The sequence below is a fragment of the Sus scrofa genome, chromosome 6, assembly GCF_054392235.1.
Source record: "Sus scrofa isolate SSC_HxYL_T2T_F1_AM1 chromosome 6, Sscrofa_HxYL_maternal_Yorkshire_Landrace_v2.0, whole genome shotgun sequence".
NCBI classification, from domain to species: Eukaryota; Metazoa; Chordata; class Mammalia; order Artiodactyla; family Suidae; genus Sus; species Sus scrofa.
The window spans coordinates 174,376,782-174,404,347 of record NC_139388.1 but is presented as its reverse complement, the minus strand read 5'-3'; the positions used below and the strand labels follow the sequence as shown (position 1 = coordinate 174,404,347).

Here is a 27,566-nt window from a genome sequence, read left to right as displayed (position 1 = left end):
CTTTACAAAATGCTTAATTTTTAAATATCACCATGAGTTACTCAGTGAATTAGATAATCTTCCATTTCAACACCTAAAGGAACAGAATACAGCATCTGACAGAATTCTACACATTAAAGGAGTTAACAGCTTGTAAAAATTTTCAAAGCATTATAAGAGTGGCTACGTTTTTAGAGTATTTTATGACATTAGCTACTATTTTTAAATGACCAGTTTTATTTTATTCCTTTCCTGAGGCAGTATATTTCTTCTCTAGCAGCGTCAACCCGGTTAAATCAGAAGTCTGGACTGCTCTTTAATTGTTCTCTCGTGCCCTCCAAATCCAATAGGTTATCAAATTCTGTCAGCTCTACGTCTAAAATGGCCATTTCCCCCGCTCCTATACTGAGTTTAAGATTCGTTCTCTCTCACCTTGACCAATGAAAACAGTTACTTAATTTCAGCTTCTGATTTCACCCCCTTCCAATCTATACTTTAGCATTAATTTTCTAAAACGCAGATCAGGAAGTTCCTGGGTGGTGCAGCAAGTTAAGGATCTAGCATTGTCCCTGCAGCGGCTCAGGTCGCTGCTGTGGCACAGCTTCAACCCCCGGCCTGGGAACTTCCATGTGCCGTGGGTGTGGCAAAAAAAAATCAGCTAAAACTTGTCACTATCTTATTTAAAAGTCTTCAAAGATCAAGGCATAAAAGGCAATCAAACATAATTAACATGCCATATTCTTTCATCTCTTTGGACTTTCCCCACCTTCTCTACTTGGGAGATTCCTGTTTATTCCCCATGGTCCAGGATAAACACTGCCCTGTCACGGCTCCCTGGTAATACCGCCAAGTGGATCTCTACCTCCTATGTCCATGCCTGTCACAGAGGGTCAGAGCAAAATACTACCAGGCTGGTCAGTATTCTTGGGGCTTGGCACAGAGCAAGCCCTCCAAAAGAGTTTGTCTTTTTGCCAAGCTCAGAAACAGTTATGTGATGAGAGAGAAATTGTACATATTAAGAAGTCAATGTTTACTTGTTTTTAATTTTTTTTTTTTTTTTATGGCCGCACATGTGGCATATGGAATTTCCCAGGCTAGGGGTTGAATCGGAGCTGCAGCTGAGGACTATGCCACAGCCGCAGCAACACTGGTTCAGAGCCACATCTGCGGCCCGTGCCACAGCCTGCAGCAATGCAGATTCTTAACCTGCTGAGAGGCGAGGGATTGAACCTGCATCCTCACAGAGACAATGTCAGGTCCTTACACCACCAAGCCACAATGGGAACTCCAAGAAGTCAATTTTTAAATGTATGTGTTCATCAAAATGACTTTAACATAGAGGTTGATACTTTAATATGAAATACACCCTGGCTAGATATCAATTATTCAGTGAAGAATTACTAAAAATAAATTATCTAAAACTGCAGATCACAGAAAAGTCATTTATATGATTTTATTATACACACACACACACACACACACACACACGTATTTCCGCTACAGATTTACTATTTCAATCACGCTTCACCTAAGCTAACATACAAAAATGAATTTGCTATCATTTAACGGGTACGAGTTTCAGTTTTGTAAGACGAAAGAAGTTCTAGAGAGGGATGGTGGTAACGGCTGTACTACAACGTGAATGCACTTAATTCCCCTGAACTGAACACTTTAAAATGGCTAAAACGGTAAATTTTATGTTATGTATATTTCATCACGATGTTTAAAGTTAGCTAAGAAAACAGGAGTTCCCGTCGTGGCGCAGTGGTTAACGAATCCGACAAGGAACCATGAGGTTGCGGGTTCGGTCCCTGCCCTTGCTCAGTGGGTTAACGATCTGGCGTTGTCGTGAGCTGTGATGTAGGTTGCAGACGTGGCTCGGATCCCGCGTTGCTGTGGCTCTGGCGTAGGCTGGTGGCTACAGCTCCGATTCGACCCCTAGCCTGGGAACCTCCATATGCCGCAGAAGCGGCCCAAGAAATAGCAACAACAACAACAACAACAAAAAAGACAAAAAGACAAAAAAAATAATAATAATGAAAAAAATAAAGTTAGCTAAGAAAACAAACTTGCATTTCTGGGATGGCAAAAGGCTCAGAGGTTGTCGAATTCATCCCTTTCCTGATTCCACTAATATCTACCATTACCATAGACCAGCCCCAGCACAGCATTTTCATACATAGCATCTCAGATGTTACCAATATTTTTTTACAGGTGAAGAATTCTGGGGTTCAGAAAGTTTAACAGTGCCATGGAGAGAAAGGTTTGGTTATGCAACAGTAATGAAAGATACACAATAATAGTCTACGAAGGAAGTAAATCTACAAATAAAACATTGAATTAATGTCCTGAATCCTGCTCATATAGGTTTATTAATTCAATAAACATTTATTATCTGTATTTGTCAGGCACCATTCTAGGTACTGGGGATGCATCACTGAACAAAAGTAAAAACTGCTGCTGTAATAGAGGGTACATTCTACCGAGGCGGTTACCAGGGATTTCACAAACTGTGACTCTTTTTTGACGGGAGGTATTTGAAAAGCACTCATTTCAGGGAAGCAGATGCCAGAAAGAAACTCTAGCAATGAGAATTATCCTGTGGAGGATGGGTTCTTCCTTCCCTACAGGGTACAAACAGAAAGGCTGGCGGAGCCCTTATCACCAAAGAAGCTGAAACTCTTCCAAGCTGAGAGGGAATTCACAGGTCAGAGTTAACCAGGCAAACGACTAAGATATCCTGGGATTCTACTTCACTAAGCAGCAAACAGCATGATGGGGGCTGAGATGGTAACAATATATTCGTACCTTGCGTGTGCACAGGTGTGAGCACATGTGTAAGTCCTCACTATGAACTACTTACTAATATGGATTATGTCTTCTCCTTTATATCGCATGTGGCTGTCAGTGAAATGAATGACTGACTGCAATGTCACAGATTTTAAAAGCGAAATGCTTCCTGTTAAATCTTGTTCAATGACATTTAAAGTTCACTTTCGATTTACTATTTTTTTAAAAATAATGCTATAAAGCCTTTGTTATGTGCAGACTGAAATTATTTTCACTCCCTAAACAAACATTCGCTGACTGCGCATGGGTTCTAGCCCTACGTCAGGGAAATGGGGAATTCACAATCGAACAGGGTACCCTCCCCTCGGTCTAGAAGAGGGAGAAGCACATGAGTAAGTGCGATCAGGTATTAATAGGTGCTGCATTAAAAGGAAGTGTGGGGACTCAGAAGGCGAGGTGAGGGGAAAAGCTGGTTCTGCCTAGAGGGCCTGGGTGAGAAATGGAGACTTTATGGAAAGGATGACACTTGAGTCGCGCCTTGGGGATCAGGGATAAGGGAATAAGAAAAGCAGTCCACAGAGAAGGAATAAGATAAAGAAAGACGTGATGCCGTGAAGCATTACGTTGGACCTGCTCCGCACAATACGGTGGCCGTTAGCCGGATGCAGCTACCAGCACTTGAAATGTGGCTAGTGTCACTGAGGAAGTGAATTTAATTTTTATTAAGTTAAGTTCAAAAACTGACATTTGGTGCGTGACTGGCAGAAATTTTTAAGCGTGTTTGAAACAAAACTGAGTATGAGAATCTACCTTTCCAATGATATATATTTTGAAATCTAACTACAGATCAAGTATTTCTGATAAAACGTAGTGTCTGAATTGAGATGTACATAACTGTAAAAATACACCAGATTCTGAAAACTGAGTATGAAAAAAGGAACACAGAATAGCAGCTCATTATGTATTTTTATGTGGGTTACATGTCAAAATAGTATTTCAGATACTAGATTAAATGAAATATATTATTATAATTAAGTCCCCTCTTTTTTAATATTTTGGATGTGGCTACTAGAAAAATCTAAATGACATATGTGACTTACACTGTATTTCTGTTGGACGGTGCCATGGTGGACAACTGCAGTCAACGTGGCTGCAGCACAAAGCATGGAACGAGTGTGATAAGAGAAGTGAAATGTGGTCACTGGTAGGGGCTATGTGTTTTTACTGTATCCAAGAAATCAGGTTTACAAGTGAGGAGAGGCCAGTGGGCGAGAAGCAGAGGTGACGGTGGAAGAGAGACCATATGCTGATGCCCACGAGGCCTTGGTTCTGAAGCTCCATCACAGCCTTGCTTTTCACATGGCTTGGCGGTTCCACCTGCTCGGTAATTAAAAGACGTCTAACTATTTCAGATGCAGAGGTAGAAGAAAAGGCTTTAGAGAAAGTACAATTTTTAGTGTCAAGTGCAAGAGTAAGCCTGACTTAATCTCAACCTACCTTAGTAAAAATAAGCAAGATAAAAGAAATAATAAACCAGAAAACTGTGCTTAAACAAAGAGATGTTATCTCTAAAGATTTCTGATAAAATCCTTAGTTTCTAAAAAGATTCACATTTTATTTAGAACCTAAACTCTGACACTTACAAGGTATTTTTCAATTAAATTTAACTAATCCCATTAAAAATGTCACTATTAAAATGGCAAGAATTCGAACCTTCCAGAAATGACTAAAACTTTAACGACATTTAAGAAATATAAAGTGTCTATCATGGTATCTAACACAGAAAACAAATTCATTAAATAGTAAGTTTTCCTTTCCTTTCTTAGTAATAATCTCATGTGGCTGAACTGTTATAGAAATATTTTGGGGTATTTAAAAAGCAAAATGCAGCTGTCCAGGTTTCCCAACAATTCTTGCTGAAAAGACTGTCTTTTTCCCATTTTATGTTCTTTCCTCCCTTGTCGAAGATTAATGGACCACAGGTGTCAGGGTTTATTTCTGGGTTCTCTATTCTGTTCCATTGGTCTGTGTGTCTGTTTTGGTACCAGTACCACACTGTCTTGATGAATGTGGCTTTGTAATATTGCCTGAAGTCTGGGAGAGTTATGCCTCCTGCTTGCTTTTTGTTTCTCAGAATTGCTTTGGCAATTTTGGGTCTTTCCTGGCTCCATATAAATTTTTGGATTGTTTGTCCTAGTTCTGTGAAAAATGTCATGGGTAATTTGATAGGGATTGCATTGAATCTCTAGATTACTTTGGGTAGTATGGCCATTTTTACAATATTAATTTTTCCAACTCAGGAGCATGGAATATCTTTCCATTACTTTATATCTTCTTTGATTTCCTTGATTAATGTTTTATAGTTCTTGGCATATAAGTCCTTTACCTCCTTGGTCAGGTGTATTCCCAGGTATTTGATTTTTTGGAGTGAAATTTTAAAGGGTATTGCATTTTTGTATTCCTTTTCTAATATTTCATTGTTAGTATACAGAAATGCAACTGACTTCTGAATGTTAATCTTATATCCTGCTACTTTGCTGAATTTGTTGATCAGTTCAAGGAATTCTGGGGTTGAGTCCTTAGGGTTTTCTATATATAGTATCGTGTCACCTGCATACAGTGAGAGTTTTACCTCTTCTCATCCTATTTGGATGCCTTTGATTTCTTTGGTTTGTCTGATTAGGCTAGGCTAGGACTTCCAGGACTATGTTGAATCACAGTGGTGAGAGAGGACATCCGTGCCTTGTTCCACATTTTGGTGGGAAGGCTTTCAGCTTTTCTCCATTGAGAACTGTATTTGCTGTGGGTGTGTCATAAATGGCTTTGGTTCTGTTAAGGGATGTTCCCTCTATACCCACTTTGGTGAGAGTTTTGATCATAAATGGCTTTGGTTCTGTTAAGGCATGTTCCCTCTATACCCACTGTGGTGAGAGTTTTGATCGTGAGGGACGTTGGACTTTGTCGAATGCCTTTTCTGCACCTATTGAGACGATCATGTGGCTTTTGACCTTCTTTCGCTAACGTGGTGCATGACGTTGATTGACTTGCACACGCTGAACCATCCTTGCGACCCTGGGATGAACCCCACCTGGTTGTGGTGTACCATCTTTCTGATATGTTGTCGGACTTGGTTGGCTCAAATTTTGTTGAGAATTTTTGCGTCTATATTCATTAAGGATATTGGCCGACAGTTTTCTTTTTTGGTGGTATCTTTGTCTGGTTTGGAATTAGGGTGATGTGGGCATCATAGAATGTCTTTGGGAGTGTTCCTTCTTCAACCTTTTGAAGAAGTTTAAGGAGGATGGGTGTAAGTTCCTCTTGGTATGTTTGGTAGAATTCACCTGTGAAGCCATCTGGTCCTGGACTTTTATTTGTAGGGAGTGTTCTTATGACATATTCAATTTCATTTCTAGTGATCGGTCTGTTGAGTTGATCTGTTTCTTCTTGGTTCAGTTTTGGCAGGCTGTGGGTCTCTAGAAAGATGTCCATTTCTTCTAGGTTGTCGAATTTGTTGACATAATTGTTGATAGTATTCTCGTATGGTTTTTTGTATTTCTGTAGTAGCTGTTGTGACTTCTCCTTTTTCATTTCTTATTTTGTTATTTGGGTTTTTTCTCTCCTCTTCTTGGTAAGAAGTCTAGCCAGAGGTTTGTCTACTTTCGTTTACACCTTTTCAAAGAATCAGCTCTTAGTTTGATTGATTTTGTCTATTGTTCTTTGAATCTATTTTATCAATTTCCTCTTTGATCTTTATGATTTCCTTCCTTCTGCTGACTTTAGGTTTTGCTTGTTCTTCTTTTCCTAATTCATTTAGGTGGAAGGTTAAGCTGTCGATTTGAGATTTTTCTTCTTTTCTGAGGAAGGCCTGTATTGCTCTGAACTTCCCTCTGAGCACTGCTTTTGCAACATCCCATAGATTGAGTGGTTGTGTCTTCATTATCATTTGTCTCGGTATTTTTTAATTTCCTTCTGGATTTCCTCATTGACCCATTGGTTTTTTAGTAGCATGCTGTTTCGTCTCCATGTAGTGTGTTTTTTCTCACTTCTAAACCTGGACAGCTACATGCAAATCAATGAAACTAGAACGCACCCTCACACCATGCACAAAAATGACCTCAAAATGGCTGAAAGACTTAAATATAAGACAAGGCGCCATCAAACTCCTGGAAGAGAACAGAAGCAAAACATTCTCTGACATCAACCTTACAAATGTTTTCTCGGGTCCGTCTCCCAAAGCAACAAAAATAAAAGCAAAAATAAACTGATAGGACCTAATCGAATGGACAAGCTTTTGCACAGCAAAGGAAATTAAAAAGAAAACAAAAAGACAACTTACAGAATGGGAGAAAACAGTTTCAAATGATGCACCTGACAAGGGCCTAATCTCTAAAATATACCAACAACTTATACAACTCAACAGCAAAAAAGCCAACAACGCAATTGAAAGATGGGCAGAAGACCTGGATAGACATTTCTCCAAGGAAGATGTACAGATGGCCAACAAGCGCATGAAACAAAGCTCAACATCCCTGATTACTAGAGAAATGCAAATCAAAACTACTGTGAGGTACCACCTCACACCAGTCAGAATGGCCGTTATTAATAAGTCCACAAATAACAAATGCTGGAGGGGGTGTGGATAAAAGGGAACCCTCCTGCACTGTTGGTGGGAATGTAAGCTGGTACAACCACTATGGAGAACAGTATGGAGGTACCTTAGAAAGCTATACGTAGAACAACCGTATGACCCAGCAATCCCACTCTTGGACATATATCCGGACAAAATTCTCCTTAAAAAAGACACATGCACCCACATGTTCATGGCAGCACTATTCACAATAGCCAAGACATAGAATCAACCCAAATGTCCACTGCCAGATGATTGGATTCGGAAGATGTGGTATATATACACAATGGAATACTACTCAGCCATAAAAAAGAACAAAACAATGCCATTTGCAGCAACATGGATGGAACTAGAGAGTCTCACACTAAGTGAAGTAAGTCAGAAAGAGAAAGACAAATACCATATGATATCACTTCTACCTGGAATATAATTTACGGCACAAAGGGACCTTTCCACAGAAAAGAAAATCATGGACTTGGAGAATACACTTGTGGTTGCCAAGGGGGAAGGGGAAGGAATGGGAGGGACTGGGAGCTTGGGGTAAATAGATGCAGAATGTAGCCTTTGGGATGGATTAGCAATGGGATCCTGCTGTGTAGCACTGGGAACTCTGTCTAGTCGCTTATGATGGAACAAGCAATGTGAGCAAAAAAGAATGTATACATGTATGTGTAACTGGGTCACCATGCTGTACAGTATAAAAAATATATATATGTATATACATATAAATAAACAATAATAAAAATAAGTAAATAAATTACAAACTTGGATCCCAATAAATAGTGCTTCAAAATGTTAAAAAATAAATAAATAAATAAAATACAAAGCAAAATGTCCAGCCTCCTCTCACAAACTTGAAAATGGATGCTGACGACAAAAAAGACATCATGGTTAAAAGAAAATGGGTAACAAGTGGCATAGTTAGTAATGAGGAATTCCTCAAATTCTATGCTTGCCAAGTCTCTTAATCCCTCTTACCTCTCTAATAGGGTAAAAAGGTACTTACCACTAGGCTGTATCTAGTCAATGGACTAAAATCTGGTCAGGGAGTTAAGAGGTTTGGCATTTACCCCTGGATCCATCAATACCTTGCTCTGACCCCTGACAAGTCAGTTTCGCTGCATGTTAATTTCTCCATCTGTAAAATGGGAGTGGGCGGAAGGGGACACTCATTACCCTGCGAAGTACTACTACCTTTTACTAGTAGTAACAAACCAGACGACGTTATGAGACAAGTAGGACATTCAGGTGTCATCAGATGTAATCTTTTTTCTTGCTTATTAGAACACCTCAGGGTTGGACAGTACCTCACTATAAGTACCACAGGTTTAATTTATTCACAGAAATAAAAAAAATACTGACATTTGCTGCATTTGGTTTCATGCAAATACCAAATGTCCAACTAGCCAGGTTAAGTCAGAAAACTAAAAGACACTAATAAATTCATGCGGTGTTAGGAACTGAGTTGCGTCCCCCTCAAATTCGCACGGGCAAGTCCTAGCCCCTAGGTGACTAAATGTGGAGACAGGACTTTGAAGGAGGTATGACTAAGCTGAACTAGGCCGTCAGGGTGGGGCCCCAGCAGGCCACGACTGGGTCCTTGTGAGAAAGGAAGGGATGTCTGCCCCTCTTCCCCGCTCTCAGCACCCACCTGGCCCTCAACCCACTCGCACAGAGAAGGTCAGGGGAGCACACGCAAGAAGGCGCTGTCTAAGCCAAGGAAGGAGGCCTCGCCAGAAACCAAGCCACCAGCATCCTGATCCTGGACTTCTAGCCTCAGGAACTGTGAGAAAATAAGTCTCTGCTGTTTAAACCCCCCTGCCTGCGGCACTTTGTTTTGGGAATCCAAACACACGAACACACACGGTCATAGGACAAATGAAGCTACAGAAATGACAGCAATTCTTTGAGTATCTCATAGGACATTATTCAGTTTTCAAGTTGTCCTGAAGGATTTTCACTCCTTCTTTTACTGCAGTCTGATTAGTAGTAAAATAGAGCAGAACAAAATAAAAACAACAAAAAAACCAAACTGGAAGTTAAATTTTATCCTGTTCTGAATCTCAACCCAGTTTTCCCTTAAAGACTGTTTGCCCTTAACTTTAGTCAGGTTGTTAACTGCACTGAGCCTCGGGTTGTTTTTTTTTAAATCAGTGAAACAGGGATTATAATCCCAATTCTACTTGCTTCACAAAGCTGCTGTGAAGAGCAAGTGAAAAAATAGCTTTAGAAGCATATAATACAGATAATCGAATTATTAAAGGAAAACGTGCTGTTTACTACCTTTTTCAGAGGCAAAGTTCGGACCCTGAACCACACAATGTGTGTGCCTACGAGAAGCACAGCGCACATTAGACCCTCCTGTGCCTAGTTAGCCCTGAGGGTTCCAATATTCACAACTGAACATCTGCTAGACTAAGTTCTCATCTGTCCTTCCTCCCTGTGGCTTTCTCTTACTCTAGACTGCAGCCTTTACAAACCGGGGTAACGCAATCTTCTCAGAAGTGCACGTGCTTGTCTTACTTCGAAAGACAGTTAATAACACTCAGGGGCTGGGGCAAGAAGGGTAAGCTGAACCCTTAACATGCACGTCTGGAGCCCTGAAACCGTCTCGGTAATCTCCGAACATCCTAGAAAATACACCCTCTTTGATTTCTAAGACAAAAAACCGCAAGAGCACATTCTAGCAACACCTAAAGCAATGGTGTCCAGGAAAAATTTCTGTGATGACGGGAATGCTCTCCATTTGTGTCGTCCAATGGGCAGCCACTAGCCACACGGCTCTTGAGCACTCGCAGTGTGGCAGGAGTGGCGGAAGATGTACATTTTTAACGGTATTTAATTCTCCCTCAATTTAAATAAACACACATGGCCAGTGGTTACTGTGTCAGGGAGTGCGAATCTCAAGAATGTAAGGACTCTGATGATTCTGGAAACCCTCGAGGGAAAGAAAACATGCAGCAGAAAAGCTGACAAGGCTACGGAAGCATCCTTTCAAAATGTGACGAAACAAGCACAACAGGCCTTCGCCCCGAAGCCAGAAGAGTAAAAAAAGTTCTTCATATATTAAGAAAAAATTACCTGTAAATTATCACTTGTGTATTAACAACAGTAATAATATAATGATTAACGTTACATAGAGGAGTTCCCGTCGTGGCGCAGTGGTTAACAAATCCGACTGGGAACCTTGAGGTTGCGGGTTCGGTCCCTGCCCTTGCTCAGTGGGTTGAGGATCCAGTGTTGCCGTGAGCTGTGGTGCAGGTTGCAGACGCGGCTCGGATCCCGCGTTGCTGTGGCTCTGATGTAGGCCGGCGGCTGCAGCTCTGATTCGACCCCTGGCCTGGGAACCTCCATATGCCGCGGGGGGAGCGGCCCTAGAAATGGCAAAAAGACCAAAAAAAAAAACCAACCAAAAAACATTATAGAGCTATCATTTTAAGTGTTTACTCGACGTCAGACACTGTGCTAACTATTTCCATCACATCACCTTGTGGAACCTTCGCCAGGATGATGCCACTCAGCACGGGCTCATCCCCCTTTCTACTAACGAGGAAGCGACATTCAGAGAGGCTGAATGACTTTCTAAAAGGTCAGTCAGCTGAAATACCAGGAAGCTAAACTATGTTTTTAACTACACAGTCTTTCTCCTCAAAAACAAAACAACGGCAAAAAGCTAACAAAAAATAAATCTTACAAATGCTTCCAACGTAAGAGAGCCCAGCTTGGACAGTCTCTCCATTTTACCGCAGTAAAAACTGAAGCACTGGTTAGCTTGATCTGGACACGAGGACCAGGAGGCAGAGTCTGGGATCTCATGGAGCGACGCTGGATTAAATGGGGGACGGCCACAGGTGCCACGCTTTAAACATTCATACGCTTGGAGAGTACGAAAGAAGTCACGCCAGCTTACACGCAGCACATACTGAGGAGACAGAAGGGACAGGCGGGACACACGGGAAGGGAACAAGGAAGGAGGGACGTCACCCTCAGAAAGAAGCTTGAACAGGAAGAAGCAGCACCAACTGCACCTCTGAACATCCACTAAGACAGAACTCTTCAGCAGCGGAGGGCAACCTGACTTTAATAAACCGTAATCCTACGCGGACACGCGGAGGTCAAAACAGAGAAGCCGGAGGCAGAACTCCCGAGCCCCGGGTCACGGAGGACGGGCCACAGGCAGCAGGGGACAGAAGAGGAGCTGGCCTGGGCCGTGCCACCGAGGAGCCCTCTCCTTTCGGCAAGCATTCCCGTGCCTCGCAGCGGACGGCGGATTCTCCGCCTCCAGCTCTCTTCCTCCTGGCGACATTCCTCTGTTCCTCGGGGAGGAGCTGCCAGCTGGGGGGAGGGCAGCAAGCTGGGCAAGCCCTTCCTCCAAGGCAACCACCGATCCCGTCTGGTGCACGCGGCAGACGGGCAGACGGGAAGGAAGAAGACGGCGCGGCCCTCTGCTCCCCAGCGCCTCTCCCTCCAGGGCAGCCGGACACTCTGCACGTGCGCATGACAGGACCGGTCAGACCACCCAAGACCCGGGTCGGAAGGCGGCGGACCCGACGGACGAGAAGACGGTGCTGTGGGTTGGGCGGAGGGCAGGGACAGAGGGGCCGATGCGCTGTGGAGGGAGGCTGGTCACTGAGTTTCAGCTGAGGAGGCCAGCGCGCCCGCCGCTGTGCTTGTGAAAGGAAACACCGGTGCTCCCCGGGGCCCCGAAGGGCCGATGGAGACGCAGGGACGCTCCACTCCTTCCGTCCACAGGCAGGCCTCGCAGAGTCAACGCGGCGTCACGTGTTCCCTCCCAGAGCTTAGAGGAAGTCGGATCCAGGGCACGGGAGACGCTAACACTTTTTAGAACATGCTTCTAAAAAGAAGGGAAGAAGCTGCGCTAGCAGTGCCAGTGGTGCCACAGCACACTTCCCGGCAGACTCGCAGACACGCATGGGTCTGCCGTCAGCGAATAAGAAAGGTACCACCTCGCCTCCCAGTCGACACCGGGACTCCGCAGTACTGGACGGTCTACGCGGCCAGTCAGAATGCTTCGGAGGTGAGGCACTGGGTTCAAATCCAGGTCCTAGACGCTCCCATAATCTCTCTCACTCAAAGGAAAGCAACGAGGAGAGTGAGGGTGAAAGAAACTGGGGAGGCCTAACCCGAAGAGAAGACTCAGGGGGCAGTGGGAAAGCTGCTGCAAGTGTCTGGAGTGTCCGCCCGAAAGAAGAGATTTGCTCTCCTTGTTCAAGGTGAGCACGAGGGAGAGAGCCAGGATCAGCAGGCGGAAGCTATAGGTAGACAGGCTTCAGCTCATTCCTAGGGAGACCTTTCTGGCAGGTGGAGGTAGCCAACTGTGAGACAAACTCTCCAGGAAAGGAAGGGATGGATGTGCCATCCCTGAGGGTGTGGGAACAGAGGTAAGACAAACTTTGGGTGAAAATGCGAAATCATGAAAAAGGAAGAGGGAGGCTGGGCCAGGTAACCTTTAAAGGCCCTGCTCAAATCTAAGCACCTGTAATTGTACGGAAGGGCGACCCTCCCGCCTTCATCAGTCCAACACTGCACAACTGCGGGTCTGCAGCACGAGCAGTGTACACATCTCCCAACCCAACTTTCTCTCTGCAGGCTCTCAGAAGAGGGACGTGGGGCAGAAGAGATGACGCCGCCGCCATCGCCGCCTAAGGACCACGTTTCCCTTCCGCATCTTCACATCTTCACCCACCGCGTGCTGCACTGTGCCGGGCACTGGCCATGCTTTAACCTTGGGGAGCCCAGCCAGGCTACTGTGAGACTCGGAGCTGGTAACGTGCCGTCTTTAGCTTTTACGTTCCTCATCTGGAAAATAAAAGGGTTAAATTTCTTCATCCCTTAAAGGGGACACAAGGTCCCTTTTAAGTTCCTTTATATTTTGAGTCGATGGGGACAGCAGCAGCAGGGACCCAGCTCAATTATTTCCTCCCTATGCACCACGATTTAACCTGGAAAACACTTTGAAATACCTTCCTTCTTCAGAATAATGAATAAAATGTGCCACCTTCATCTTAACACAGTATAGTCCTGAAAGGTTAAGTGTAAATGTAATTTTTCATAAAAAATGAAGTGTATTTAGAGCACACCAAAATGGTTACAAGAAATCTTTAAAAAATAAACTCAGTGTTTGCTACAAAGTAACTTGTTTTATACATTTTATTTTATGCATTGGATTTGCTCTCATCACTGTGTCCTCAAATTAACCATGTCGGAGTCACACTGGGGTTTCGCCCCCACCTTTGGGGAGTCAGCCCATTGGTATAAAAACAGAATCACAGCTTTGAAAGGAATACGAGAAGTCACTCAGTTTACGCTTCCGCCAGCCCCAGCCAACGCTTGAGTCTTCTGTCTGACACCCCTAAGGCTTCACTTATTCTTCCAGCGATGAAGATCCCACGTCTCCCCAGGAAGTTCCTTCCATTCTTCGCAGTGGACCTTGGCTTTAGGGAAGTGATTCGCAGGGTCTTTCCATCTCAACAACCACGCAGGCGTCCCAGCACGCCTCCATCAGCAGCAGGAGTTTTACAGACGAGCAAACGTTTAATGGACGTTCTCTCCAGAGACAAGAGGGTGATGGGAGAGAAGCTTCCTCCGTTTATTTGGTATACTTCTGCTGGCAATTTTTTTACAAGGCATATGCGGAACTTTAATACATAAATGTATATATTTTAAACAGTGGTCCAAAGGGGTAAGTGTTCATCACAGCAGTGCTCGGGGCTGGATGGGAGCGAGCCCCTCAGAGGACAACACGGAATGACAGGGAATGCGGCAGAGCGGTGTGTGCTAGGGCGCAACACTCCATTACCTGCAATGCACTTGTGTGCACAGGGGGCACTGGACGGACTGCGGGGCGCTTGGTGGGGTGGGCAGGCTGAACGTCCCCTGCCTCCTTGCAAATCACGGCTCATCTCCACCTCAACCGAGCATGCCCGCTCTTCTGCCGTTTTAAGACACCCTTCACCTGAACGAGGAAAGTTAACTGTTTCTGGTCTCATCGAGGTTTGACCCGGTGACTAATTGTATAACCCGTCTCACTCCGTGATGCATCTGCCTCTTTTTCCCTGCCACTCCGCCTCCTCCACAGTATACGCTTCTAATCGGATACGCTGCCTTCTGATATGAGCCTTCTATGGTCGGCTTATGTTCTCTTTATCTTGACGGAAGAGCACACTTCATACTTATTCAGGTTAATTACCTTACTCCAGGCTTAGTGCTTTTTGGGTTTTTTTTTAAACCAAATATCCCCAGATTTCCTTCCTCTATTACCAAGGCTCTGCAGCCTGCCTGGGTTCAGATTTGGTTCTATCATTAGCTAGTTGTACGTCCTTGGCTAAGTCACTTTTCCCCCCGTGCCACAGTTTCCTCATATGCAAGATAAAGACAACAGCAGTTAGCTCACACAGCTTCAGGGAGAAGCACCTCGGACGCATGTAAAGCACAGAGAACAGGACCCGGCACACGGCGGACACCCGGTCCTCGCTGGTTTGAAGGCTGCTTGCCTTTGCATCTTCACCTCCACCATCACCACGGCCTGCTACCACTCAGCAAACTATCTCACGAGGCTCAGAGGGTTTACGTAATAATTTTTCTTTTGCCACACCTGTAGCGTGCGGAAGTTCCCGAGCCAGGAATCAAACCTGAGCCACTGCAGTGACAATGCAAGATTCTTAACCCACTGAGCCACACGGGAACTCCCTGAATTTCACCTCTTCCACACGGTTCCCTCTGACAAACCAGATGACAGTGGAACGTTCTCACCTGGCATTCCCGCCACTACGCCACTACGGCTGTTTTCATTGCACCGTGACGCACGCTCATGCTTCACTAATTCACACTCCTCTTCTTTTCATCCCTCTCTCCAAAACCTGCCTCCCAGAGCAGGGAGCCAGAAACATTCTGTCAAGGACTAGACAGTAAATATTTTACATCTTATGGGGCACGTGGGCTCTGGTACAACTATTCGACTCTGCCACTGCGGCATGGAAGTAGCCAGACACATTAACGAATGAATATGGCTATATTGCAATAAACCTTTACTTATGGAAAAGGCAGCCGACAGGACGTGGCCTATGGGCCGCAGTTCGCCCACCCCTTACCCAGAGGAACTCTTCCCTAAATAACTCCGCTCGGCTGGGATCGTTCCACTATTCCACTTCAAGTAGGCGCTCTATTCATTTATATACCTTTACAAACTTCTGAGTATTTTTAGGTACTCAGCCTCCCACTTAGATTAGTGGTAGACCCTTTAAGGAAAGCTCTTCATTCATTACACAACATGCAGCCAAGCCCTGGAGTAACACTGAGTGCTGAGGAGAGGAAGACAGATGAGCCCGGTCTATGCTCAGAAAGAAGTCACAGATCAGCACCGCAGAGAGTAGCTCAAATACAGTCATGGTCCAGTGTGAGTTTTGCTGTAACAGATTTGCTACACAAAGTCCTCTGAGAGAAGAGGAAGCAAGGATCGGCCTTGGGGAGCTGAGGAAAGCTTCGTAAGGCCATGAGTTGAACGAGGGGTTTCAGAAGAAAGACGGACAGGCGTTTGAGGCAAAGGGAATACAGCACAAAGGAACTAAGACAGGGAAATGGACTGTGTGTCGAGACGACAGCCAGCAGTCTGCTACGGACGGAGAGGGAAAGGCTGGGCTAGAGACCAGTGACGGGAACTGAGAGAGATGAGAACGGAAGGGAAGAGCCCGCAGAGGCAGAGCCTCAACGGCCGCACCGTGACGGCGACGGTGGGACACCCGGTGAGGAGCACGGCCCCTCCGCGAGCTTTCCCTAGACGCGCAGTGTCAAATCCACATCATTACGGGTATTTGAACTTTTTCAGACACCGCTGCGGGTGTTATTTCCAATGCTGACACGGCTTCCACACTTACATGTCTACTAAACTCTGATAATGATCGTGAACTTATAATGTGGTGAGAAGGGTAAGACAAGGGAAAGGGCTGGGACTACAACCCTGCAGTTCACAGTAAGAGGATTCTGAGTAAGTCTCTCAACCCCTCATCGGCTCCACAAAACAGGAGGAGCAACAGTCTCTACTCCGTGAGATTACCGTCATGACCACCTGCGATAATCACGCGAAGGGCACTTTGCAAACTATAAAAGAGCCGTATACATGACGTTCGAGATTTGCAAGAGTTGCAGGGTAAGTCGGCAAGAAAGGGCGAGACGCTTTCATTTACCACAACAGCGCTTTGTGACACACACCCTCACGCCCAGCCTAACAGGGGATGACGCTCCACTTCCACTACGTATAAGGAGAGGTTCTGACCTTTTCCAGGATCTGACTTTTGCATGGTACCATCAGCTATACCAAATAGGAATTTGCTTTCTTCCTTAGTAAGATGGAGAAATCTAGAAGCAAAAGATGAAAAAAAAAATTAGAAATGTGAAATACTGTAGATCAAGGAGACTCACAGTGAAATCAGGTTTTAATCAGAGGAAAGCAGCAGGCTGGACACCCAGAAGGGAGGGCTTCCCAAGGACAGCAATTTATTAGGTTTCCAACTTCCAGGATCCTTTTCTCAGCTTTTCAAGTTCAGAACCCTGATTCTGTTAAAAACAGAACAGATTCTTGAGGGTATTAATAGGTCATATACAGTAACGGATAAACTAGAATATTACCCTATAAATTTACTGTGAGAAATACAACAACCATATAACTAAAATCTTGTACACTGAAAACTACCAACACTGATGAAAGGCACTGAAGAAATAAGTAGACAGACATCCCACATTCATAAATTATACGACTAATATTGTTAAGGTGGCTATACTACTCAAAACGATACAGACGCAATGCAATCCCTCTCAAAATCCCTATCATATTTTTCGGCAGAAATAGAAAAAGCCATCCTAAAATTCACATGGTATCTCAAAGGACCCCTAGCTTCATCTTGAAAATGAGGAACAATGTTGGAAGACTCACACTTCCTGATTTCAAAACTTATCACAAAGCTACAGAAGTTGAAACAGTGTGGTACAGGCATTAGGACAGGCATACAGAGCAAAGGAACAGAGAACTCAGAAATAAACCCTAATATAGATGGTGAAATAATTTTTGATAAAGGTGCCAAAAGCATTCAATGGGAAAAGGATATACTCTTTCAACAAATGATGCTAGGAAAACTAGATATCCACAGTCAATGAAGAGGAAGCTTTATCTTACACCATATACAAAAATCAATTCAAAGTGCATCAAAAACCAAAACTTAAGAGCTAAAATTGTAAAACTCTCTGAGGAAAACCCTCATGACATTGGATTTGGCAATGATTCTGGAATATGACATCCAAAGCACAAGCAACCCAAGATAGGTAAAGTGGACTTCATCAAAACGACAAACATTTATTTGTGCATCAAAGGGCACTACCATGTGGGAGAAAAGAAAACCCACAGAACAGGTGAAAATATTGGCAAATCATTTATCTGACAAGGGACAAATATCTAGAATATATAAAGAACTCCTGCAATCCAACAACAACAAAAACCCTCAAACGGCCCAGTTCAAAAGTGGACAAAGGACCTTTCTCCATTTATCTACACAGATGGCCAATAAGCACATGAAAAGATACTCAACACCACTAATCATTAGGGAAATGCAAGTTAAAGTCACAGTGAGATACCATTCCACACCTACTGGGATGGTCATTATGGGAAATAAAGGGAAATCGTAAGCGCTGGTGGAAGGAGATGCAGAAATTAGAGCCCTTGTGAACTGCTAGTGGGAATGAGAAACGGTGCAGCTGCTGCGGAAAACTTAAAAGTCAGAATTACCAAATAACCTCGCAGCTTCATTCCTAGGAATATACCAAAAACAAAGCATCTGCACACTAACGCTCACGGCGGTGTCACTCACAATAGCAGAGGGAGAGACAACCCAAGTGTCCAGCAATAAGTGAACATGGACAAACAGACTGCGGCATATAAATCTAGCGGAATACAATTCAGCTATAAAAAGGAATAAAAGTCTTTCTTTCTTTCTTTTTTTTTTTTTTTTTTTTTTATGGCCACACCTGTGGAACATGGAAGTTCCCAGGCCAAAGACTGAATTCAAACGGCAGCTGCGACCTAGGAACAGCTGCAGTAATGCCAGATCCTTCAACCCACTGTGCTGGGCCAGGGATCGAACCACTGGCCACTGCAGTCAGATTCCTAACCCACGGGGCCACAGTGCTAACTCCAGGAATAAAGTTCTGACACATGCTACAGCACAATGAACTTGAAGACATTATGCTAAGTGACACAGCCAAACACAAAAGAATGACCACTGTGTGGTTTCACTTCTATGTGGCAACTAAAATAGGGAAATTCACAGAGAAAGTAAGAACAGAGGAGACCAGGGGCTGGGCGGAGTAGGAGAATGGAGAGTTACAATTTAATGGATACAGAGTTCCTTTTCGAAATGATGAAAAATTCTGGAGCTGGACCCTGGTAAAGGCCACACGTTACTATAATTGTACTTAATGCCTTAAAATGGGTAAAATGATCAATTTTATGTGATACACATTTAACACAATTATAATAAAAAGAGAAACAGGCAACAGGTGCATCTGCATGAGGGTTTGACAGTTTCATTCAACCATCTCACAACAGAAACACACAAAGCTACCCAGCGACTCAAGAAAGTAAGTCCTTGAGTCAGAGCATTCCCTTTCCTGGGTAGTCCTAGATGTAACCTGCTATCAGTTTTCTTCCTGGCCTCCCATTTAGCATGTTTCCAAGATAGGTATCTTCCTGATAAGCATGCCCTTTACTTGGATAGTGTTACTAGCTAAATCCGGCACATGGTACAGGTGGGCTCTGGATTTGAGTATCGACTCTGCCACTAGCCACATAAACTTCAACAAATTACTAAGTGTCTCTGAGCCTCAATCTCTACACTTTTAAAACAGATACAGTAATGCCTACTCCAAAGGGTTTGCGAATGTTGGCTGTCATCTCCATTTTAATGAATGAACATAAATAAGTGACTGACAGGAGGTACTTCGCCACCTCCCTGACTCTGGGTCATATTACTGACCATGATTAAGTCAGGCCATTCTCTGTCTCCTGACTCCTTTGGTACCCACACAATCATCACCACAGCTCTCCCTGGCTTAGAGGCTCGCTAGTATCTCTATCAGAAACCTTCTCTGAAAAGCCAGCATCCCAAAGACCAAAAGCAAAGGCAGACAGATTTACTTCCTGCTACCTCACCAAACTCTCCTGCAGAATTCCACCTTCCCGAGGGCAGAGAGTCAAAGGCTTACTTTATATCCCACACACTGCCTGGCAGAAAAAGGTCACATTCTCAGCTTCATAAACTGAATTGTCAACAACTCTAAGTTTTCCATAACAGGGTCTTGCATAAATGTCCAAGTATGTAAGTTCTATTTTGTTACAAATATAGTAAGTGTGGTTCTCTGTCAGGGATAAGAACCTAAGCAAAAAATATAAGGTGTTACAGGGCGCGGGAGTGGCCGTTTCAAAGCCTGCTACACTGTAAGGGGCTTGTATTAAAAACGCCAGAAATAAGTCCAGCTTCCCAACATGAAAACGTTCAATGATATACTTGATGCACCAGATAAAATATTATACGAATCAGAAAAAAAATACCCACTTAATTGTCACTTAAAAAGCGAAACACCAAATCACCTAAAGATCAGGAAACAGCGTTGAATCAAAAGTCACATATTCCTCACTTACTTCTGGAGCACCGTGGTCCGACCCCATCTTTCACCCCGTCTGACCGAACCAAACTCCCTCAACTACACCGGTCAGAATCACCACCAGCCCACGTTCCTGAAGCATGCCTAGGTTTGCCACCGAAGTTAGGAGACAGAGCCATAACTGAACAAAGAAACCGAACACTTAGAGCAGACAGAGGCTAGGATCATTATGTTATATAGACTCTCACACTGTTAACTTATGGGACCACCGCAGAAGGAAACCAATTATGTGATGGTTCTGTGCTAAGTACTTGAAAAACAACTTTTTGTTAAATTATAATATACATTATACATATACATATACATATACATATATATATATATATACATATACACCCACACAATGGAGATGAAGTCCTGCCACTTATGACAACACAGATGGACCCTGAAAGTAGTATGCTAAGTTTGAATAAGTCAGAGAAAGACAAGTAGGATACAATCTCAAGTATACGTGGAATCTAAAAACAAAACCACAAAAAAAAAAAAAAAAAAAGCGAAAAAAGAGAACAAACTACATAAAACAAAACCAAATTCAAATTCACAGCCACAGAGGTCAGACCAGTGGCTCGCACAGGGAAGGGGTGGGAAGGTGAGTGAAATGGGTGAAGCGTGGCAACCGGCTGGGGACGGCATCCACCTTGCAGTGGATACAGCTATTGAGTCACAACGCAGTCCACTTGAAACATATTGGTAACAAACTAAAGAAAGAGTAAGTAGGAAACTCAAGGAACGTTCATAATGTGTTTTCCCGACAAAGAGAGAGGTCATTGCCAGCACTGCAGAAAGGACTCTCGAGCGGCCTCCCAACCGCTACTCCGCCCCGAGGAAGCACTGCCTGGACTGCCACCACTGCAGGTTAGTGTGGCCTGTTCTGAGCTTTACATAGAACTACAATTACACCTCATGTCCCCTTTTGTGTCCACTTCCTTCCACTCAACATTCTGTGGTGAGATTTATCCCTGGCGCCCTACCAGGCACTGTGTTTCATTGATTTAAAGCACTCGACAATTCTGGCAGTTTCCATTTAGTTTGGGGAAAAACCCCCAAAAAACTACGGTTCTGAAGTTAAACAAGATTAATTAAGGCATCCATGGTCACATGGCTACTAAATGGAAAGGCAAAAATTAAAACACTAATTTCAAAGCCCATGCATTCTTTGGTTCGATTGTGCTTGCCTACTGTACAGTTTAAAAACAATAAGAAGTCAAATCCTTCCCTCGTTTACCTGTCATTGGCAACATCACAGAGAGAGAGGTTTGACAGCCAAGTACTACAAAAACATAAGAAATTATTATTAGCACAAGAAAACAGCTTTCGAGGGCAGTGTCTTTCAAACCTTTTTGATCACGAGCCACAGACTGAAATCCAGACTTTTCTACAACACATGTCCCTGAAAACCTGACATCTTGGAAAATTATGCACTAAACATGGGTTTGTGGGAAAAAGAGTTAGTAATAGACCACTAAAAGCCCACGGAACTCTGACTATTTTATAGACACACACACACACACCACATAATGATCTCAGTCATTAAGAAATGGTTAAGGAGTCCCTTTTGAGGCTCAGTGGTTAACAAACCTGACCAGGACCCAGGAGCTTGCGGGTTCAATCCCTGGCCTCACTCAGTGGTTAAGGAGCTGGCATTGCCATGAGCTGTGGTGGAGGTCACAGATGCGGCTTGGATCCTGCGTTACTGGGGCCGTGGTGTACGCTGGCAGCTGTAGCTCCGATTCGCCCCCTAGTCTGAGAACCTCCACATGCCCTGCGTGCAGCCCTAAAAAGACAAAAAGACACACACACACACACACACACACACACACACACACATAAAACGTGCAATGGAACAAACCTGTAGCAATCATGACCACTAAGCTTCTAAGAGGGACTTATTTCCCCAAGGTCTCCTAGAGTGAAGATTTGCATGCATGCCACCGTCTGCAGACAGGAGCCACTTAATCCAAGCTTTTCCTAGGGACAAAATCAAAACCTGAGATTCATATGGCTTTGGGGCCCGACAACAGACCATCGACCTGTTCACCATCTCTCGTCTGTCCTCCTGCCCGAGCAGACCTGAGAGAGATGCCTGTGCTGCGCAGGACCAGAGATCTCAGGATCAGCTCGCAGGGCAAGGGCAGCAGGAGGGAGCCCCACCCAGGCAACCATCTCCTGAGACACAGAGCCCTGAGAACAGAGTAAATCCTCCCTGCAGGCACTCATCTCTGAAACAGGCATTACGCTAAGGGATACCCCAGATATAAGAAACAGTATTTGGAGATGAGACAGAAAGCTACAGATAAGGAGTGCCTGTTGTGGCTCGGAGGGTTAAGAACCCAACACAGTGTACGTGAGGATGAGGGTTCAACCTCTGGCCTCGCTCAGTGGGTTAAGGAGCCAGCGTTGCCGCAACCTGAGGCGTACGTTGCAGATGTGGCTCGGATCCCATGCTGTTGTGGCTGTGGCGTAGGCTGGTAGCTGCAGCTCTGTTTCACCCTCCAGCCCAGGAACTTCCTTATGCCTCAGGTATGGCCATACAAAGAAAAAAAAGAATATTTAAGAAGCCCTCCAAACAGCTATAGCAGGAGTCAGCAGTCACTCAGCATTTACTAGGAAGCTTCTTATGGTAATTCCTGAGACTAACCCTTCTTTTTTCGTCTTTTTGCCTTTTTCTAGGGCCGCTTCCCTCAGCATGTGGAGGTTCCCAGGCTAGGGGTCGAATCAGAGCTACAGCGGCCGGCCTACACCACAGCCACAGCAATGCAGGATCCAAGCTGCATCTGCGACCTGCACCACAGCCCACGGCAACGCTGGATCCTTAACGCACTGAGCAGGGCCAGGGATGGAACCCGCAACCTCATGTTTCTAGTTGGATTGCTAACCACTGTGCCACGACGGGAACGCCTCACACTTCTTTAGACAAGTCAGAAAACCTCTGCACATAACCACAGAATCCGAAAGAACCAAGAGGCATGAGGAAAAAGACAAAACACTACGTCCCAGTTTCACGTCAGAGACAAAAGTTTCAAGTTGTTTAGCTTTGTGAGTTAAAAAAAAATCCTGGAAATTTAGCTTTTAGGACACAACATGCCCTTCTCAACTTCTTCACCTTTTGATCCAGCAATTCGTTCCTTAAGCAAAATCTGCTTAAGTTATGCTTCAGCTTTAGTCTCTGGGGTTCACTATACCAGCATTAGTGGTACACGTTAGTTCAGGGAACTCCAGAAATTTACGTCGTGGAAGTCACTGAGAGGGGCTGAACCCAAGTGATACTCTTTAACCTAAAGCAGTGACCCATAACGTTTCCCCCAGCAGACCTGACGCATCCAAAACACTCCCATGAGTGAGAGCAGGCGCATGAAAGGCACGGATTTTCAGCAAGAGGGTAGGAGGCAGGATTCATGTGACGGGAAGAAAGGCTCCACTGAGCAAAGATGTTCTGGAATCTCCACAGATACCTGCATAATTAGAAAGAGCGTCTCCCCCAGTCTATATTCCTCTGCCCTTCCCCCTAACCCGAGGCCTAGAGAAGTCTCACCCAACAGAATGCAATTCAAGACACTTAAGTCATCTTAAGATTTCCAGCAGTCACATTTTAAAAAGTAAAAGAAAGGAACAGGTGAAAATAATTTTAACAATGCATTTTGTTTAACCTAATATATTGAAATATTATCACTTCAGACAGTAATCGATACAAAAATCAGAGGAAATACTTTATACTCTTCTTTTATTAAGTCTTCAGAATCTGGTGTGTATTTATGATTATAGCTTATCTCAATTCATACGCTAAATTTTCATCAGAAATCCTTGATCTGTTTTTCGGTTTCACAAAACTTAAGAGTTGAAAAGTTATTCAAAACTCACTTTACAATTTTTCAATAACTGTAGAGAGGATGAGTTTTAAAGTTTAACTAAAATTAAATAAAACTTATAACTCAGGAACTCAGTCACACTAACCATGTGGCTATCGCCGGACAAGCCATATCCAGAGACCGTGAATGATCCAATTCGACATCAAGTACGTACCACGTGCCCAGCACTGTTCTAAGCTCTGCACTTGCACCAAGGTGCTCAGTGTCCGCATCCCTCAGGGGGGGCTCTGGTATCATCTCCATTTCATGGGTAAGGAAGAGTCACCGCCGAGAGGTGGCTTACAATTTACTCGAAGCTACACAGCTAGTAACTGGTGGAGCCGGATTTCAGAGCCAAGTAATTTGGCCCATTTCTTGTTTCTTTCATGACAGTTGATTTCTGAGAGAGAACGAGTTAAAACATTCTCTAAAAATGAAACAGAAAGAAGCTGTGTCCTTTAGTACCCGTGAGTCGCTCTCAACTCTGAGAGGATCGTCACATAAAGGCAATGAGAAGCTGAAAGGAGCGGAGAGACACAGTCATGAACAGTCTGCTTTGCAGAGACTTTCCAGAATACGGTCCCCGCAGCTTAAGGAAATCCTCGTAACACAAAGGCAAATGCCATCTGATTAAAACTCCTTTAAAAGACATGCACTGAGACGGCAAAAGACTTTCAATGCTGGAGCCTCTAGCCAGACACGTAAAGGACTGCATTTACTCCTATGCCGCACGCAACAGACCCCTGTCCTGGAGAAACAAGAAGCAGGAGTGGATGGAAAGTACTGAGATACCTGAGATTTTAAGGCCTCCGCTGATACTCCACTCTGCTCACCAGGCATGAGACGTGCCGTATTTTTTAAATTACTTTTTAAAGATGCTTTAAAAGGAGAAAGAGATGAGGACTAAGGAACCCACTCGAAGGCTGACACTACAGAAGGTCAAGGGAAAGCGCGCTCAGGAAAATGCAAGCGGGATGAGTTACGGTCAGAAATGGCAGTGCGGGGGCACAGACAGTCCCGGGAGAGCCAGGAAGCCAACAATCTTGGAAACCACGTTCTCCGCAGGCACAGACGGCGGCAAACAGGGCAGATGTAAGGTACGTACAAATATCTGCACTCCTGGCCTCCAAATTGGTTAGACACCTCTTTCAGAGACGTCTTGAACAATCACCGGAGAAATTTTCACAGAGCTGGGTGGGTAAAGGAACAGGCAAATCGACAGGAGATATCCACAAGAAATGGCAAAATTAGGTGGGGGACGTAAGATTTTCCATTGCAAAACCCTTTTAATTTTGCTGCATGTCTAAAATTTTTCATAAGTTAAGAAAAGAACACCTTAAAATACCCCAAAGAATCTAATGTCTCAAGGCCCAACATGGGGCAACAGTGAAAAGGTGGGTCGGCTTAGGCAGAGACGACAGGAAAGAAAGACCGTTGGTTTTGGTGCTTTTACATATAATCACCATTTTATCACAACAAATCTGAAAGGCAGGATTATCTCCATCATGCACCCCCCCACACACACACACACACCACACACACCCCTCTGAGGCTCAGAGGGACCTTAACCAAGTTAGAGATCAGTGAATATTAAGCCTGATCAACCCTGGGGTCAAAATATGTATGTTAGCACAGTTCCCTAGTGGCTTAGTGGGTTAAGGATCTGGTGTTGTCACTGCTGTGGCTCTGATGGCTACTGTGGCTCAGGTTTGATGACTGCTCCAGGAACTTCCACATGCTGCAGGCACAGCCAAAACAAAACAACAACAACAAAAAAATGCATGTAGGTTTAAAGCCCTAAAATCTGAATATGCCTTTATCATTTATCTTCCACAGGTATCCAGGAAAGTGACTCTATCTCAGATTTACTTGGAAAAGCACTTTAAATATTGAGAACATGTGAGATACACTTCATAAAACATAATATTTTGTGTAATATGACTTGAGTCCTTTATAATTTTCAAAATTACCTGACTCACGCTTATCTTATTTGTATTACGGTTATTTTGTGCGCATCGTTGTTTTTTGGCGTTTTGTCTCTTCAGGGCCGCACCCACGGCACGTGGAGGTTCCCAGGCTCGGGGTCTACTCAGAGCCGTAGCCACCGCCTACACCACAGCCACAGCAACGCCGGATCCTTGACCCGAGGAGCAAGCCTGGGATCAGACCCACAACCTCAGGGTTCCCAGCGGCATTCATTTCCGCTGCGCCGCGACGGGAACTCCTATTTTGTACGTACCTCCTACAACTCTCTCGGCACCGTCAGCCCGTGAAGTCACAATGCCGACCTGACCGAGACCTACGTCCTGTGGCGGCGCCTGCAGTGGTAACGCAGCCAGTGTCTGCTCCAGACAGGGACGGGGTCCTCAGAGCCGAGATGCGAGGTGGCAGGGACACCGAGTCACATCCCTCTCACTAACCCCTTGAAGGCCCAAGGGCAGAGTAAATGCCGATGATCCTTCCAGCTAAACAGCTCACCTGCTGAGCTAGGGCTCCAGTCTATTCCCAGCAAGGACACGAAGCCTGAATCTCCAATGGAGAGTCTGGCAGGGCTTCCAAATGCAACAGCCTTAGTTTTGCTGTCTTTTAAAGTGTTTGGAAAGTCCTGAAATGTGGAGCTTAATGTGACTATCAAATGCTTGTAAACGTTCTGATTTCCTTCTGTTTTACTGGGACAGCGCGGTAGAAGTAAAGTGGAAGTACTTCTTGAAAATCCTACACTTGGCTGAACGTAACCTCAAACGCAACCACAACAGAGCTGAAATGTAACAGGTACCACTACTCCGCTCTCTAGAGCAAGTCTATGTGTAGATATGATTTTCCACAATATCCAGTGCGAGATGACTATCATTCAATGTAAGTAATTTCCGGGTTAGTTTAGAGAGTAGCAGCTGAACCGGAACGTGAACAGTGAATCTGGGTCATGCTCTTTGCGGCAGACAAGGCCGTTAGTTGCTTCAAGAAAACTAGTCAATAGTCTGCTAAATGGTCTCTCTCTTGCTCCAGTCCACTCACTGTACGTACGGCCACCAGAGGAATCCTTGGAAAATAAAAATTCAATCATGTTGCATCTCTGCTTAAAATCCTTCAATGGATCCATGCGGCCTCAAGAGTGAGATCCATCGACGTCCTTGGCACTGCTTACACAGCCTTCAAAGCCCTCATCTTTTAGGACCTGGCCCCCGACTCTTCTCCAGCCTCCCCGACCCATCTTCTCTCCTCTTTACCTTCGTTCCCTGTCATTCTACACGACCCGCAGCCCCTCCATTTATCTGCAATGAAATCCTTTTCTCCATCATACACTCAACTTGCCAAGTCACACCTCATCCTTCAAATTTTAACTCAAAGATCAATAAATCTCCTTTTCTTCAGCCTTCTTAGCTCTCTTCCCCAGACAATCACTTCCGCTGCTATGCTATGCTTACGGCTGGCTCTTACGCACAGCGTGTAAATACTGTACTATAATTATCTCTTCGCATACCTCTTCTCCCTACTTGACAGGAAGCCTAAGGGACACCTTATCATCTTTACACCCCTCAGGTCTAAGACACTGCCTGACAGTAGGAGGCATCCGACGGAAGCTCAAAGCCCTTCAT

General features: G+C 44.5%; 2 protein-coding genes across 50 annotated transcripts in view; one reads left to right on the top strand and one right to left on the bottom strand.

The window, feature by feature from the left end:
- Nucleotides 1-27,566, bottom strand: part of SCMH1 (Scm polycomb group protein homolog 1) — a 189,468-nt gene that overhangs the window by 139,671 nt on the left and 22,231 nt on the right. For 31 of the 49 annotated variants that reach the window (XR_014808590.1, XM_084965530.1, XM_084965509.1 and 28 more), the window contains exon 2: nt 16,689-16,771. The exons of the other annotated variants lie outside the window; for them this stretch is intronic. Coding sequence is in view for 7 of the 31 variants with exons in the window: in XM_084965504.1 (XP_084821630.1) it covers nt 16,689-16,713 (25 nt within the window). In the remaining 24 variants the exon portion in view is untranslated. The remainder of the gene's footprint in view (nt 1-16,688; nt 16,772-27,566) is intronic. 49 annotated transcript variants of the gene reach the window in all.
- The window catches only part of LOC102166622 (uncharacterized), a 137,328-nt gene continuing 134,706 nt past the window's right edge, over nt 24,945-27,566 (top strand). The window contains exon 1 of the mRNA XM_084965727.1: nt 24,945-25,067. Coding sequence (XP_084821853.1) covers nt 24,945-25,067 — 123 coding nt within the window. The remainder of the gene's footprint in view (nt 25,068-27,566) is intronic.